Source organism: Myotis daubentonii, chromosome 13 (genome assembly GCF_963259705.1).
Source record: "Myotis daubentonii chromosome 13, mMyoDau2.1, whole genome shotgun sequence".
NCBI classification, from domain to species: domain Eukaryota; kingdom Metazoa; phylum Chordata; class Mammalia; order Chiroptera; family Vespertilionidae; genus Myotis; species Myotis daubentonii.
In genome coordinates this window covers 63890067-63905401 of record NC_081852.1, presented here as the reverse complement: position 1 = coordinate 63905401, position 15335 = coordinate 63890067, and the positions used below count along the sequence as shown (strand labels likewise).

General features: G+C 61.6%; 1 protein-coding gene across 1 annotated transcript in view; it reads left to right on the top strand.

The window, feature by feature from the left end:
• Positions 1-679: 679 nt before the first annotated feature.
• The window catches only part of TACC2 (transforming acidic coiled-coil containing protein 2), an 83165-nt gene continuing 68509 nt past the window's right edge, over positions 680-15335 (top strand). The window contains exons 1-2 of the mRNA XM_059661825.1: positions 680-727; positions 7363-7469. Coding sequence (XP_059517808.1) covers positions 695-727; positions 7363-7469 — 140 coding nt within the window. The 5' untranslated portion in view covers positions 680-694. The remainder of the gene's footprint in view (positions 728-7362; positions 7470-15335) is intronic.

Sequence of the window (15335 nt, the reverse complement as noted above, 5' to 3'; positions counted from 1 at the left end):
GCGTGTCCCGCAGCCACGCTCCCCACATGCTCCGTCATGCCACATGTATGTGTGTGTAGATGGACGTGTGTAGATGGACATGTGTGTAGGTAGACGTGTGTGTGTAGATAGACATGTGTATGTGGATGTGTGTATGTAGGTAGACGTGTGTGTGTAGATAGACATGTGTATGTGGATGTGTGTGTAGATGGACGTGTGTCTGTAGGTAGACATGTGTGTGTAGATGGTCGTGTGTGTGTGTAGGTAGACATGTGTGTGTGTAGATGGACATGTGTATGTAGGTAGATGTGTGTGTGTAGATGGACATGTGTGTGTAGGTAGACATGTGTATGTGGATGTGTGTGTGTAGATGGTCGTGTGTGTGTGTAGGTAGACGTGTGTGTGTATGTGGACATGTGTGTGGATTGGCATGATCTCAGCGACGCAGCAGCAAACCCTTTTTCTTGAGGCGTCTGCCAACCCTGAGCAGGGAGTCCAGGCGCCCGCGGGTCCTGGGAACAGGTCTGGGTGGCAAACCGCAGAGGAAACCCCCTGAGAGCCGAGTCCGTGACGGGGCTGCGGGTCAAACACGCCCGCCGTCCGGCTTGTGGCGGGGAGCCCGGCTCCCGCCTCGTTGGGGTTCAGACGTGAATGTCCTCTTGTCTTCCAGGCGCCTCTGCTAAACCCCGCGGGACGCTGGGCACCGGGACTGGCCATGGGCAACGAGCAGAGCGCCTCGGAGAGCCAGGTGGGTGGCAGGGCTCCTCCCGACGGCCCCTTGGGCCCCGCTGTCCCCCCTCCTGCCCGCGGCCCAGGAGGAGCCAGCCCGACGCGTGGGGCACCGGGGGCCGGGGGGGCGCCTGCATTTCATCCTCAGGATTCCCGGCTGAAGGCGAGCCCTGGTGCTATAAGCACTAGTTGTTCTTTCCAGTCTGTGCTTTAAACTTAATAGAGTGAGAGTTTGGCCCCTTTTTCCTGGCTCGTGCCCTCCCCGCCCCTCCCATCAGCTGACCTGGGCGTGCAGAGGCGGTGACACGCAGGCCTCTCGCGCACGCCTCCCCCAAATGGAGTTTGGCTCTAAAAGTGGTTTTATCGTCGATCAACGTTGAGCAAATGGACCTGGAACCGTCGCCTCCGGGCTGGGAGGGTTCTCGCCACTGAGGCACGGGCTCTAGCTGCTGGGCTGCGCGTGCGGCTGGGACGTCCAGATGCACCAGCCTTCAGCTCCCCGTTGTACGCCTGGAACGCAAGTCCCCGCCTGGTGAACGAAGGCACGGAGACACTGCCCATTCGCCTCTCACAGCGGAACTTGGGCGACCGGTACTGAGGTCTTGGAGTGAGAAAACGGGTGCAAAGGCCGGCTCATCTCACGGTGTTTCCCGCAGCCTTTGCCTCCGGCCGTCGCCTTTTCTGAAGCAGGAAAACGAGAATCATTCAAAGACAAGGGGCCACACCAGGCGTCCGGGGCGGCCGGAAACAGTCCCCCGTTAAACGCGGGCGTGAGACGGGGAGCGGGAGGGACTGTGGCGGCAGAGGGTTCCCGTCCTGCTGTCTGGGGGCGGCCCCTCCACTCGGCCGATGGATGCGTGTGGGCACGGGAGCCCCTCTGACAGGATCCCCCCTTCTCCAAGGGAGGCCAGGAGCCCACATTTCTTTTCCATGAAATCTTAATTGTTTATAATTAAACTTTTATTTTGAGATCCTGGGAGATGCACACGCTGCCATAAGAAATGAGACAGAGAAATCTCATGGACCCTTTACCTACGATTTTTTTTTTTCCCTTTACCTGGTAACATCAATGGATAACATCTTGTAAAACTCTAGTACCACAGCCGATGCTGACAGAGATAATGCCAAGCTATGGAGCATCCCGTCCTGGCATGTTTGTCTCAGTGGATAGAGCGTCGGCCTGCGGACTGAAGGGTCCCGGGTTCGATTCCCGGTCAGGGCTCATACCCAGGTTGCAGGCTTGGTCCCCAGTGGGGGGCGTGCAGGTCCATGATTCTCTCTCCTCATTGATGTTTCTATCTCCCTCTTCTTCTCCCTTCCTCTCTGAATTAAAGATGTATTTTAAAAAATTATGGAGCAGCCCCATCACCAGGAGGGTCCCTCTTCTTACCCTCAGAGCCACCCCCACCTCCTCTGGTCCCCCACTTCCACCCCCGGCCGCCCGCATTTGTTCTCTCTCATTTCGACATCTGAGCCTGTTGTATAGTCGGCCGGAGTCACGCAGACGGGACCTCGGTGAACGGGCTGTGTCCACTCGCGGAATTCCCTCCCACCCACCCAGGCGGCTGCGTGCGCCAGACTGCGTCCCTTTTTATTTTTTGGTTAGTCCTCCCCTGAGGATGTTTTCCCATTGATTTTTAGAGAGAGAGGAAGGGAGGGGGAGAGACAGAGAAACACCGATGTGAGAGAAGCACATTGACGGGTGGCCTCCCGCGTGGGCCCTGACCAGGGATCGAGCCTGCACCCGAAGGACACGCCCTGGACGGGATGCGAACCTGGGACCCTCCTGCCTGCAGGCGGGTGCTCTATCCACTGAGCCACACCGGCCAGGGCCAGTGTCGGCTCCTTTCCACTGCCGAGCACCGTCCCTGGGACGCGGGAACGGCCGCTCGCTCACCGCTCATCAGGGGCATCTGGTTGCTCCCGGGTTGGGGCCGTCACACGTGCGGCTGCCGCGAGCGTTCCGTTCGTCTGCGGCTTCTGTGCGCACATGTTTTCACTTCGCGAGACGGATGCCCGAGGGGCCCTGCCGGGTCGGATGGTCGTCACATGTGCAGTGAGAGGGGGGCCGCCAAGCTGTGTTTCTAGAACCGCTCGCCCCGTCACATCCCTCCCCCTGCCCCCTCTCCCCCCGCGGGGTGGGCCGGTCGGGTCTGCCTCCCCTGGCGCTGCCACCGCTGGGCAAGGCCAGGCCGTGTGTGGGGCGGCTCCCGGGCGGCTCTGCTGTGTGCTCCCTGTAAGCGGATGTCGGGCGTCGTAATGAGCTCACTGCCATCTGCGGATTCTCTCGGTGAAACACATGCTCATGTGTTTGTCTGTTTTCTAACCGCGTTCTTTTCACTGTTGCGTCTCGAGAGTTCTCTCCAGGGCCCGGAGACCACCCTTCGCCAGACGTGGTTGCGAGTCTCTCCTCCCGCTCCCGCTCCGCGCCCGTCCTCTGAGCACGGTCTTCGCAGCAGCAGCTTCTCGGAGGCGCGTTTGTCAGCTTTCCCATCACGGGCAGGGCTTTCGGCTCCAAACCCAAGAACTCTTTGTGCAGCCCTGACGTCCGGACAATTTTCTCTCTAAAGATTCTGTCGTTTTATAGTTAAATCCATGACGCATTTGAGTGCGTTCTGTGTGGAAGGCCTGAGATTCAGGTTGAGGTTCGCGGGTGTGTGTGTGTGTCTGGCCCGTCCCCGCGCACCCGTCGGTCCCGCGTGTGGGAACTGGTCTCCTGCCCTGGAGACCAGGAACTGGCCGTGCTCTGTGGGGCTGCCTCTGCTTCTCTTCCGTGTCGCTGATCCGCGTGTCTCTCTCCCGCGGCTCCCCTGCGCTCTCGATGGCTGAGGCCGGGTAGAGCGGTTCCTTCCGCTTGGCGATTTTTCGAGATTGCTTTAGCTATTCCAGGGCCGACGGCTGTTTATGTGAATTGTAGGATAAGCTTTTCTGTGTCTACAAAATCCTTTGCTGGGGTCGGGCTAGGAAGGAACCTGTAGGTCGATGTGGGGAGAACTGACGTCCTGCCTCCGTCCAGTCTTCGGTCCATGCGCACGTGGTGTGTCTCGTCATGAAGGTCCCTTGGATTCGTCTCCCGGCTCGTCAGGCTCAGCGGACACATTCTGCGTGCGTCCGAGGTTGTGCCCAAGCGTTTCGTTTTCTCGGCGGTGGTGGTGAGGGGCGTCATGCTTTCACGTGGGTGTCCGCAGGCGTGTTGTCAGGGTGCTGACTTTGCGGGTGGATGGCCCGTGTCCTGTGATTTTGTGAACTGGCTGGTCAGTGCCGTGAGGTTTGTGGCCGATCCCTGGCACGTTCTCTGTAGACGGGAATGGCGTTTGCAGAGAGAGCGGCATTTCCGCTCTTCAGATCCGTGTCCGTTTCATTTGTTTGTTTATTTGCTTTTGGCCCAATTGCAGCGGCTGGGAATTCGAGACGATGTTAATTCAGAACAGCCAGCCCGGCCGGCGTGGCTCAGCGGCTGAGCATCGACCCATGAACCAGGAGGTCAGAGGTCGATTCCACGTCAGGGTCACAGGCCTGGGATGCGGGCTCGATCCCCAGAGGGGGGCGTGCAGGAGGCAGCCGATCCATGATGCTCTCTCATCATTGATGTTTCTCTCTCTCCCTCTCCCTTCCTCTCCGAAGTCAATAAACATATATTTTTAGAAACACAGACGACGGGACAAACGAGCTGTGGTCTATCGATCCAGGGGTGGGGAACCTCCGGCCCTTGAGCCGTACAAGGCCAAGGACATCGCTGGGTCTGGCCCTGCCAAGGCATCGGGTGAGCTGATTAATTGTTTGACCAAACAGGGCAGGCGCTGGCTCAGCTGGTCGTTTTGTGCGGCCTCGAAGGATGCGGTCAGATCCACATGGCCCTTGGCAGGAAAGGTGCCCACCCACCCCCGGGAACGGGGGATTCGAACCCAGTGTTCTCTGACCTAAAGCGAGTTCATTTTTCTACCACATCCCGTGGGGGAGGCCTGAAATCCCACCCTTGGGGCCTCCTCCTTCGAGGCCTGGCCGGGCGCCCACGGGGACCCTGGAGGCCGCAGTGGCGAGCTGCTCCGATCTTGGCTTTCCGCCTCGGAGGTGGAGACGTTTGGGACGGCCTCGCAGGCCTGGACTGGACGGGGCCTCGTGGGACAGCATGGGCCCTGCTGCGCGTTTGGGGGCCGGCAGTGGCTCTGAAGCCGGAGCCCATGTCGGGGTGACCTCTGCTCCCGTCCCGGCCTCACCGGCAGCCGCGCTGCTCCCCGAAGCTCAGGCAGAGATGGGGCGCGTCGGCGAGACGCTGGCCCGGTCTAACCGCATCAGGAGCCCCTTGGTTGGCACAACCAGGGAGCCACGGTCTAGAGAGATGCCCACGTCCAAGAGGTAACGTCACGGGATTTAAAAATTTAGATTTTTATTGATTTCAGAGAGGAAGGGAGAGGGAGAGAGAGACAGAAACATTAATGAGGAGAGAGAATCATGGATCAGCTGCCCCCTGCATGCCCCCTAATGGGGATCAAGCTCACAACCCAGGCATGTGCCCTTGACCGGATTCGAACCCGGGACCCTTCAGCCCTCGGGCCAATGCTCTACCCACTGAGCCACACCGGTTAGGTGGGAATTTTTTTTGATGGCGAAACACTTGGTCTCCTGGGAACGTGTCCTTCCCAGGCTGGCATGCCGCAAGCCTGTTAACACAGACGCAGGCCCTGAGCCAGGAGGAGGCTGTGTTTACTGAGCCAGGGCAGGCGGAGGCCGGGACGCTGGCAGACCTGGCAGAAGCCAGGGCTCCGAGGGCGGGGTGCGCTTCGCCGATTCGCAGGCGCCCCAGGCGGAGGGGGTGATCGCGTTTCACACTCCACGGCCTTTCTGGGCGCCTCTCCGCCAGGCTGTTCCGGGGGTGACCCTGGGCCGCGTTCTGCAGTCGCGTCCAGTTGTCTCAGCCGCTGGGAGCGAGGCAGGGAGGGGGCAGTGACCACGCGCAGCCGTGTCCACCGTCGGCGGACGCAGCGTGAGGTCGGGGTCAGCAGCACAGGCTCCGGACCCAAGCCCTCTGGTCCACGTCCCGGCCCCCTGCTGCCCGCCGTGTGGCCTTGGGCGGGTGGCTTCCTGTCTCTGTGCTCAGGGATCTGCCCGTGAACCGGCTGTTGTGAGGCCTGAATGAGCGGGAACTCGCACACGGACTGTTTATTGTGACCCGCGTGCTGCGATGGCTCCTGCAGGCGAAGTGTCGCGTAGGCGCTGGGTGTCCTTACCATTGCATTTATTGGGGTGACGTTGGTTAACAAGGGGGTGTTATTATGACTGTGGAGCGAGACCTGGCCCTGCTCCCCCACAGCCTGGCTTCTCCCCGGGACACGGAAGACGGACGTCCCTTTCCCGCCTGCTCCGCCCACAGCGCCTTGGCACCGAACTTGAAAAGTGCGACGCCATCCCCTGGGCCGCGCTGCTGCTCTCCCCTCACCCAGTGTCCGCGGGATGGGGGCGGGGGAACGGGGGGGGGGCGAGAGTGGGGGGGACGCTGCCCTGCCGTCCTGCTGGGGGAGGCGGGGCTGGAAGGGGGAGAGGCCTCCCTCGCTGCTGCTTCAAGGAGGAAGCTGAGCCCAGGGCCTGTTTCCTGTGCCGGAGGAAGGTCGGCCCCCGTGGCCCCCGAGTCGGGGCGAAGATCTGTCCCCGCCCACCTGTTGCCGCCTCTGCCTGTGAGCCACGCCGTGTCTCTTCAGAACGACCTTGAAGTGGCCTTGACCGTGGGCCGGCGGGCAGGAGCCCGTCTGACACATGCTGAGGAACACCCACGGCAGGGGGTGCGGGGGCGGGGGGAGGCCTGGCTGCGGAGCCGTTTGCCGCTCAGGCCCCTGTGCCCTCAGCCAAGCAGGGGCGGGTTCCGGTTCTAAAAACCCGGGCCCCTCATGCGAAAATGTCGCTCCCTCTGTGCTGTGATTCTTGGGGGACGATAGGGAGCATTTTCAGCCGTGCAGCCACGAGGGACACTTTGTTGTCGCTCATTCTCACCCGGGGATATTTTTTCCATTGATTTTTAGAGAGAGAGGAAGGGAAGGAGGGGGGGAAGAGAGAGAGAGAGAGAGAGAGAGAGAGAGAGACACGTGAGAGACACACTGGTTGGTTGCCTCCTGCATGGGCCACTATTGGGGCCGGGGATCGAGCCTGCACCTGAGGTACATGCCCGTTACAGGGTCAAACCCACGACCCTTCAGTCCAGGGGGCGACGCTCTACCCACTGAGCCCAGTTGGCCAGGGCTCCGTCCCTAACTTCTCCCTAGTTTCCCAGCTGAATTCTGCTGAGCAAAGCCACGGTTGGGGGAGGAAAATGCGTGACTCGAACACATGGGATCCTTTCAGGTCTTAGAGGACATGTGCCCACTGTCTCCAGGGAGCAGAGGACCCCCATGTGGGGAGGTGCCCGCCTGGTTCCTCACTCACACAGAGATCCTCCTCCCCCAGAACCGCCGTCTCTTCTCCCTGAGATGACGGCAGGGGCCGCCAGGCTCTGCTACCCCTTGTCCTCAAAGTGCGGCTTTGCCCCACGGGTGGGTGCTCAGTGGGACGGCCAGGTAAACGGTCCAGCCCTTGAGGACTGTGGTCAGAGGCCCATGGAGAAATGTGTTTGTGTTTTCAGAGATTCTTATTTGATTTCCTCTCTGATGTCTCTTCCCGGCTCAGAGAACCTCATCAGCGCCGAGGCCAGGGTCCCTGCAGCCACCCGGGAGCAGTCAGAGCACGAAGCCGGAGGAGCAGCCCAGGAGCGCGGGCCACGGAGACGCGCCCAGGTAGGAGCCAGGCCCCAGGACCCGTGTGGCCGGCCCGCTGCCTGCTCAGCATGTGCTTGGAAAAGTTGACCCCCAGCCCCAGGCCTGCTCCTCGGTGGTAAGGGGTTCGAGACGGCAGCTCACAAGCCTCCCGTGACGGCCTAGCCTGTGCGGTGGGAGCATTAATGCTTCTCTGCCCAGAGACGGAGCTGGTCACGACAGGCTTCCCTGCCAGCAGTGCCAGGTGTGTGCTCGCTGTCAGACTTAATGTAAAGGGGGTCCCCGAGGCGCTCGCAGGGGCGCCCGGTCCCACGTGGGGCCGGCTGTGGGGGAGGAGGACCTTTCCCTCTTCGTCCAGGTCCTCCCGCGGGTCTAGCCATCAAGTCAACAGGAGACAGATCACAGGAGAAAAGAACCAAATATAATGACCTACTATGTGCATAGAAGCCCCCCCCCATGAGAGAGTCAGACCCCCCCCCCCCACACACACACGAGAGGCTGAGAGACGGCAGGTAAAACGAGGCACCTGTGACCTGGGCGAGGGCGCGGGGAGGGCCCTGGGCTTGGAGAGGGGGGTCATCAGCAGGACAGGCCCCGTAATTACGTGTTTACCTGCCACGCGGAGAGGGCACCGAGCCTTATCTCCGGTCATAAATCTTATCGTGGGCAAAGCCCTTCATTTAAACCTCCAGGTGGTAAGTGGGGTGAGGGGGGCAGACGCTTCTCTGGAGCCTGCAAGGTACCCATTGCTTTTAGGTCAGAATGACCCTCATGCCAGCTCCAGCCAGTGTGGCTCTGTGGTTAGAGCGCCGGCCCAAGGACTGACGGGTCATGGGTTCGATTCCAGTCGGGGGCACAGACCTCGGTTGCAGGTCCACCCCCAGCCCCGATTGGGGTGCATGCAGGAGGCAGCCAATCGATGCGCCTCTCACATCGATGTTTCTCTCTCCCCCTCCCTTCTACTCTCTAAAAATCAATGGAAATCTAGCCTTGGGTGAGGATCAACAACATCAAAAGTGACCCTCATGCCAAGCGGCTCTCCCTGGGGACCTGCTCTGGCCCCCTCACTGCAGGCCCCGTGGGTGAGACAGGGGGGCGGGCGGGGTGCCCAGAACTATGACTGAGTGGCCGGCACCTTCAGTCCCCAGAGGCGGGTGGCTTCCAGAAACAACACGGCCACACGCTGCCTGGAATGCGGCCACACGTGGCCAGTGCAGGTGGCCCATCGGTCACGGCTCCGTGTGGACCCACAGTCAGGGCCTGGCTCCCTGCCGACTGCTGGGAAGAGTCCGATGGGTGCCCCCCGAGCCGTGTTTGGCACCCACTGCTTTGGGTCCCTCCCAGCAGCGGCCAGCAGATGGGAACCCCCAGGCCCCAGGAAGGACACAGGCCAGGCACACTGGAGGCAACTCATGATTGCCAGTGGGTTGCCCGGCCGGCATGGCTCAGTGGCTGAGCGTCAACCTATGAACTAGGACCATGGTCGGCAAACCGCAGCTCGCGAGCCACATGTGGCTCTTTGGCCCCTTGTGTGTGGCTCTTCCACGAAATACCATGTGCGGGAACACACGTACAATGTGATTGAAACTTCGTGGCCCATACTCAGAAGTCGGTATTTTGTGGAAGAGCCACACGCAAGGGGGCAAAGAGCCGCGGTTTGCCGACCACTGGACTAGGAGGTGAGGGTTTGATTCCTGGTCAGGGCACAGGCCTGGGTTGTGGGCTCGATCCCCAGTGTGGGGCGTGCAGGAGGCAGCCGACCCATGATTCTCTCTCTCATAGGTGTTTCTATCTCTCTCCCTTCCTCTCTGAGATCAATAAAAACATATTTAAAATAATGATCATTGCCAGTGGGTTGAGCACATGATGTGATTAGAAGCCCCCTGGACGGTGGAAGCCAGCCTCTGGGAGGCGCGAGCCGGCGCCCGAGGGGCGAAGGTGAACAGTTGACTGACAGGTCTCCCCCCGCCCCCCGCGATGCTAATAGACAGGGAAGCTGGGTCCCCAGTGCTTGGCAGGAGCTTTTCACCCCAAGAGTTGAAGCAGCCCTCGCAGCGGTGGCTGTACACTGTGGCCGGTCATGGGCGAGAGCGACCCCTGGTGGCCGGACTTTTGGTGCTATTTCTGGGTGGGGTTCCCAGGGGAACCTCCTGGGAACCCTGTGATTTCTTTCGGGGACGGTGCGCCGTAGGGGCCGGGGCACAGCGTGCGCCTCGGACAGCAGCTCGGTGGCCCCCGCTCCACTTCCACAGCCTGTCGGGGTGACTGGACGCAGGTTTTACCGTTTGGTTCTAAGGGGGCCGGGCGGCTGGTGGGCACGGGCTGTGGTGACCGTGCGGCTCACGGAGGGACCCTCTTCCCTGGAACTCTGCCCAGGAGCCGCCGCCGGCGCCGGGGAGGCTCCTGGCTCCCTGGAGAGGCCACCCCAGGCTCTGTGTCTTGTTCCCCAGCTTCCGTCAATTCCTGTTTCCCTTGAAGAACAGCCGTCTCCCGGCATCGGGGTGAGCGTAAAGGGGGGCCTTCGCAGAGCAGGCCCGGAGGAACCGCTGGCTGCTCACACGAAACCACAGCTCTCCCCCTGAACGCGGGAACTCTGTGGGGAGGCCCTGGACTCACCCCGCAGGAACGAGGGCGAGCGGCCAGCCCCTCACCCCTGGGTGCCCCCTGCTCGGCCACCCTGTCCGTCGGGCCATGGCTGTGCTGCCTTCGTGCCACACTGGGCCTGGGGGACCCCTGGCAGCCCCACGCTCTGTCCCTCAGGCCCCCACACTCACCAGCCCGCACCCCGCGTTCTAAGACCTGGTCTCTGCTCAGGCAGCATTTTCTCCCCAAAGGACCTACAGGGTGTCTCCCCACAAGTGTGCACTTTGAGTAATCACTAATTCCCATGGGTTAAACCTGAAAAGAAAGGATAAATGTGCGTACATTTTGGGGGGGAGTGGGGACCCCTGTGTTACCGGTTTGTACAGAAGATGGGAGGGGCCACTGGCCTCAAAGTGTCCCTGTTTCCTGCTGGTAAAACCTCTGGGAGAAACAGCCGGCCCGGGCTCCTGCCAACGGGAGCTGGAGGCGGGGCCGGGAGGAGGCGGGGCCGGGAGGAGGCGGGGCCGGGAGGGGGCGGGGCCGGGAGGGCGGGGCCGGGGGCCGGGGCCGGGAGGGGGCGGGGCCGGGAGGCAGGAGAAGCATGTCCGTCCCGCAGGCGTGACCACCGCTCTGGGGGAAACCGGGCTCGGAGCGCCGTGTCGCCTGTGCCCATGGTCCCCCCACCCCCCCTGACCTCGGAGGCCCTTCCTCCCTCCGACCCGCACAGCAGCCCCCCAGGTCCCCGCGGGGCAAATGCTGGACCGGCTCAGGGAGTCCCAGTTCGACTGCCTTGCCTTCCAGGGGCCACACGGTGTCGCTGTTGTAACTCGGCCCTGCACTGGCCGGACCGGCCGGGATTGGGGGAGGCCTGGGGGACCCCCCTGTCCACTCCTGAGCACAGCAGCCCTGGGTCCCCGCCCTCATCCATGGAGACTCCCTCTCCCTCCCGGGGGACCACCAGCCAGGGATGGGCAGCCCTTTCCTTAAACCCTCGGAGCGCTGCAGGTCGCCCGGAGGACATTAGGGACAAAGGCTGGACGGAGCTTTGGGGGTCAGCGCTGCCTGCTCGCCCCAGGGAAGCCGGGGGCATTTCAGAGGCCGGCCTTCCCTGGTGGAGCCCTTGTCGCTGAAGGGGGAGGAGTGGGGCCTCGATGGCCTGGGGTCTTTTTTTTTTATTGATGTCAGGACGGGAGCGGGAGAGAGATGGAAACATCCAATATGAGAGGATCATGGATCAGCTGCCCCCTGCACGCCCCCCACTGGGGATCGAGCCCGCAACCCGGGCCTGTGTCCTGACCAGGCATCTGACCGTGACCTCCTGGCTCCTAGGTGGCCGCTCAGCCCCTGAGCCCCGCCGGCCAGGCCCCCGTCCTAAGGTTCACCGGGATGTCAGTTAACACACGGGTCCCCAGGCCCCGCGGGTCCTTCCGCTGGCTGTGGAGTCGCCCACCCTCGTCGGCTCCCGCGAGCAGGGAAATGGGGGAAACACGGGGTGTGGCTGGCTCTGCCTGGTCACCAGCTAAGTCACCCCGTTCCCGGCCGCTCCTTCAGGACCAGGACGGGGAGACGTGGGTGAGACCAGGAGCCGGATTTTAGTGAGAAGCCGTGTGAGGCTCATGAGGAAGTTTGGGGAACACTGACCGGGGTTACCCTCCCGGTAACGACCCGCGGACTCTCGTCTGCGTTTCTGGGAACTTAATTAAGGCCCCAGACTCGGGGCACCGACCCCTGCCCCTCCCTTCTCTCCTGTGTTCTTTCCTTCAGCAAACACCCATGGGCGTCGCTCAGGGCCTGGTGCTGTGCTGGGCGGGGGGCCCACAGCCTTAGCAGGGGCCTGGGTTCTCGGCTCCAGGGGGAGGCAGGTCTGGGGGGAAGTTGGCCTCGAGGGGAGACCCTCTCAGACACTGTCGGACTCGCACAGACCACGTGGGTGTGAGGGATGGAGCAGAGAAGGCGCGGCCGTTTAGAATAGATGGTGGTTCTCAAGGTGAGGTTTCCCGTCGATGGATGGATCGATGGATCGATTAGACTGATTGGCCAGCTCAGCGTCACGTGGGCGCTTGCTGGGATGCCAGACTCACTGGATGAGAGACTCTAGGGGTGGACCCCCCCTCCCCCCAATCTGTGCTCTGCCGCGCCCTCCAGGGCTGGCTGAGAGGGTCAGGGAAGGCGGTGACCTTTGAACTGGTTTGAAGGACAGCAGGAGGGGCAGGGAAGGCCCGGGTTGGGGACAGCGATGCCGGGGGCCAGGCGGGCACTCCCTGTGCCTGGCAAGCAACCTCCGTGAAGACGGGGCCTGTCCACTCCCAGCCCAGGCCCAGGCAGGGTGGGCCCAGCTGGCAGCGCCGCCTCCGTCCGCTCCTAACTGGGTATCTTCTCCGGCAGGACGTCCACAGGAGAGGAGGGGGCGGGGGACTCGGCCGGCGACTGGCTGGGAAGACGGTCAGGCCGCCTCAGTGCCCGGCCCGCCGGCCTTCTGCCCCCTGGCTCGGGCCTCCGAGGAGCAGCGAAGAGGGGCCCTCCTGAGACGACACCCCCCTACGGGACAACGTGGGAAACGGGAGAGGGGGTGCGGGGTCACCAACTCCCCGTTTACAGACCACGGCTCCCCAAACACTAGCGTTCCCTCGGACTTTCCCTTCTTTCTCGGTTCTTCCCTGACTGTGGGACGCCTGTGTGTCTGTCTGCACGTTTGTTTAGGCGCCTTTAAGTAGGAAACGTGTTTACGTAAAGCAGCTCATACCTCCTCCTGTCGTATTAGATACGAACGCACATCTGCAGGGTTAACAGGCTGCGTGAGAGCAGCTCCGGCTGACGGAGCCGCGAGCAGCACCGAGAACCGCCCCCCCCCGCCCCCCCACACCCCCCCACCCCCCGCACCCCCCGCCTCAGGTTTCTGTGGGCTCCCCCCACCCCCGCATCCGTGCTGCCTTCGCCGCAGCGCGTGCCCCCATGCGGTGCATTGTCATCAACGGCATCTGGAGTCACAGCGAGGCTGGCCTTCGAGGGGCGCAGTCCACGGGTCTGACGAATGCGTGTAGCGTGTAGCCCGTGCTCCCCATTACCTGTCACAGGAGGTTCAGGGCCTTAAACCCCCCCACCCCCCCGCGCTCCACCTGCTCGCCCCCTCCCTCCCTTCTAACCGCTGGCCGCCCGGATCTTCTCCCTGTCCCCATGGGGGTGTTGGTGTTTTTAAAAAATGTTTTATTGATTTTTAGAGAGAGAGGAAGGGGGAGGGATATGGAGAGATAGGAACATTGATGAGGGAGGAACATCACCAACCTGCCGCCCCTGCACGCCCCACACGGGGATCCAGCCCACCACCCGGGCCTGTGCCCCGACCGGGAATCGAACCAGCGACCCCCTGGTTCCTAGGTCGGGCGGCGCTCCATGACAGAGCCCCGGGCCGGCCCGTGTCTTTATTGTTATCTTTTTCCGTTGGTATAAACACCCCCGCTGGAGTGGAGTCTGGGGGCTCGGTGGGTGTTTACCCCCCGGCACCTGGGCCCCCCCTCCCCCCCGGGTCCGAGCATCGCCATCGCCCAGAGCATCTCCCCGCCCGTCCGTCCTGTCCCGAGACTAACGACTGGTCTGACCGCTCCCTCCCGGGTCAGTTCTGCCAGTTCGTAGCCCTCACAGAAACGAGGTCAACAGCTCAGGGACTCGCTCTTTATCCGCTGCTGCTTGTTGATTTTTTGTTATTTTTATTGTGATGTTAACCCTGCACAGCACACCGTTCACCCCGGAACTAACCCGCAGGAGTGAAGTGTGACCGCGTCGCCGTGCGGCCCCGGCTTTGCTGGCTCCTCGGGGGAGCGATTCTCCGTCGTGAAAAGCCGCTGCACGCCCAGCCTCTGGCGCACTTTTGGTCTTTCGTGTTGTCATTTGGTTCGAGCTCTTTCCCGTTTCCCTCTTCGTTTCTCCTTTGGACTCACGGGCGCCTTAGAAGCCTTGCATTTGGTTCCCGGACCGTTGGAGGCTTTCCAGCGGCCTCTGCGCCTGCTTCCTGGTGTAACTCCACGGTCGCCAGATCACATGCTTCGCATAATTGGAATCCTTTTGGATTCCTCGCGGCTGTTTGATGTGCAGGACGCGGTCGGTGTCGTCGCCGTGCCCCGTGCGCTGGACGGAACGCAGCCGGCCGCTCTGGCTGGTGCTGAGGGAAGGTCGGGGGGGCGTGTTGGCCACGGTGCTGGGTGGACCCCTGGGTCCGCGCTGATCTGCTATCCCCCGATGTCAATCGATTATTGGAAAAGGACGGGTACTATCAGGTCACAGTCGGGGGCCGAGATCTGGCGTTGGACGGACTGTGCGGACGTTCGCGTCCTGTATGAAGCGGACATTTACAGTGGGAGGGCCTCGCCTGCGCCGGTAGCGTCTGTTCCCTATCATATGGACACCGCGGCTTCCTTTCCATCAGTGTTGTCACGGTTTATTCTCCTGCCTCGAATCTTTTCCTTTTAACCTATTTGTGCTTTTTAAAATAAATATATTTTATTGATTTTACAGAGACAAGGGAGAGGGATAGAGAGTCAGAAACATCGATGAGAGAGAAACATCGATCAGCTGCCTCCTGCACACTCCCCACTGGGGATGTGTCCGCAACCAAGTTACATGCCCTTGACTGGGATTGAACCCGGGACCCTTTGGTCCACAGGCCGACACTCTGTCCACTGAGCCACATCGGCTAGGGCTCTTTTTGTTTCTTGTGCTTAGAGTTAGATTCTTAGATCTGTAGATATCTAGTTTATATCATATTTGGAAAATTTTCAGCCATTCTTTTAAAAAATATATATTTTTATTGATTTTAAAGAGGAAGGGAGAGGGAGAGAGAGAGAGAAACATCAATGATGAGAGAGAACCATGGATCGGCTGCCTCCTGCACGCCCCCCACTGGGGATGGAGCCGGCAACCCAGGCCTGTGCCCTGACCGGGAATTGAACTCTGACCTCCTGGTTCATAGGTTGGCGCTCCATCACCGAGCCCCACCGGCCGGGCCCCCGTGTTGATTTTGGGGAAGGAGATGCCATGTGCGATGGTTATGCGAGGGGTAGGGGGTACTCTTCGTGGGGAGGAATGAGGTGCGGGGGGCGCTGTGTTTGTGGCCTCTGGGGGCGCAGTGGGGTGGTTCTGCCTGCGTGTGGCTCTGTCCTTGGCATCCTGGGACCCGATGACACGTGACCTGTTCTCCTTGTTGGCAGCGTCGCGCACGGAGCCGCCTGCACCGCTTCTGAGGGTGCGGCCGGCCTGGATCCAGGCATCGCGTCCCCGGAGGTGACTGAGCCGAGGAAGCACCCACAGAAA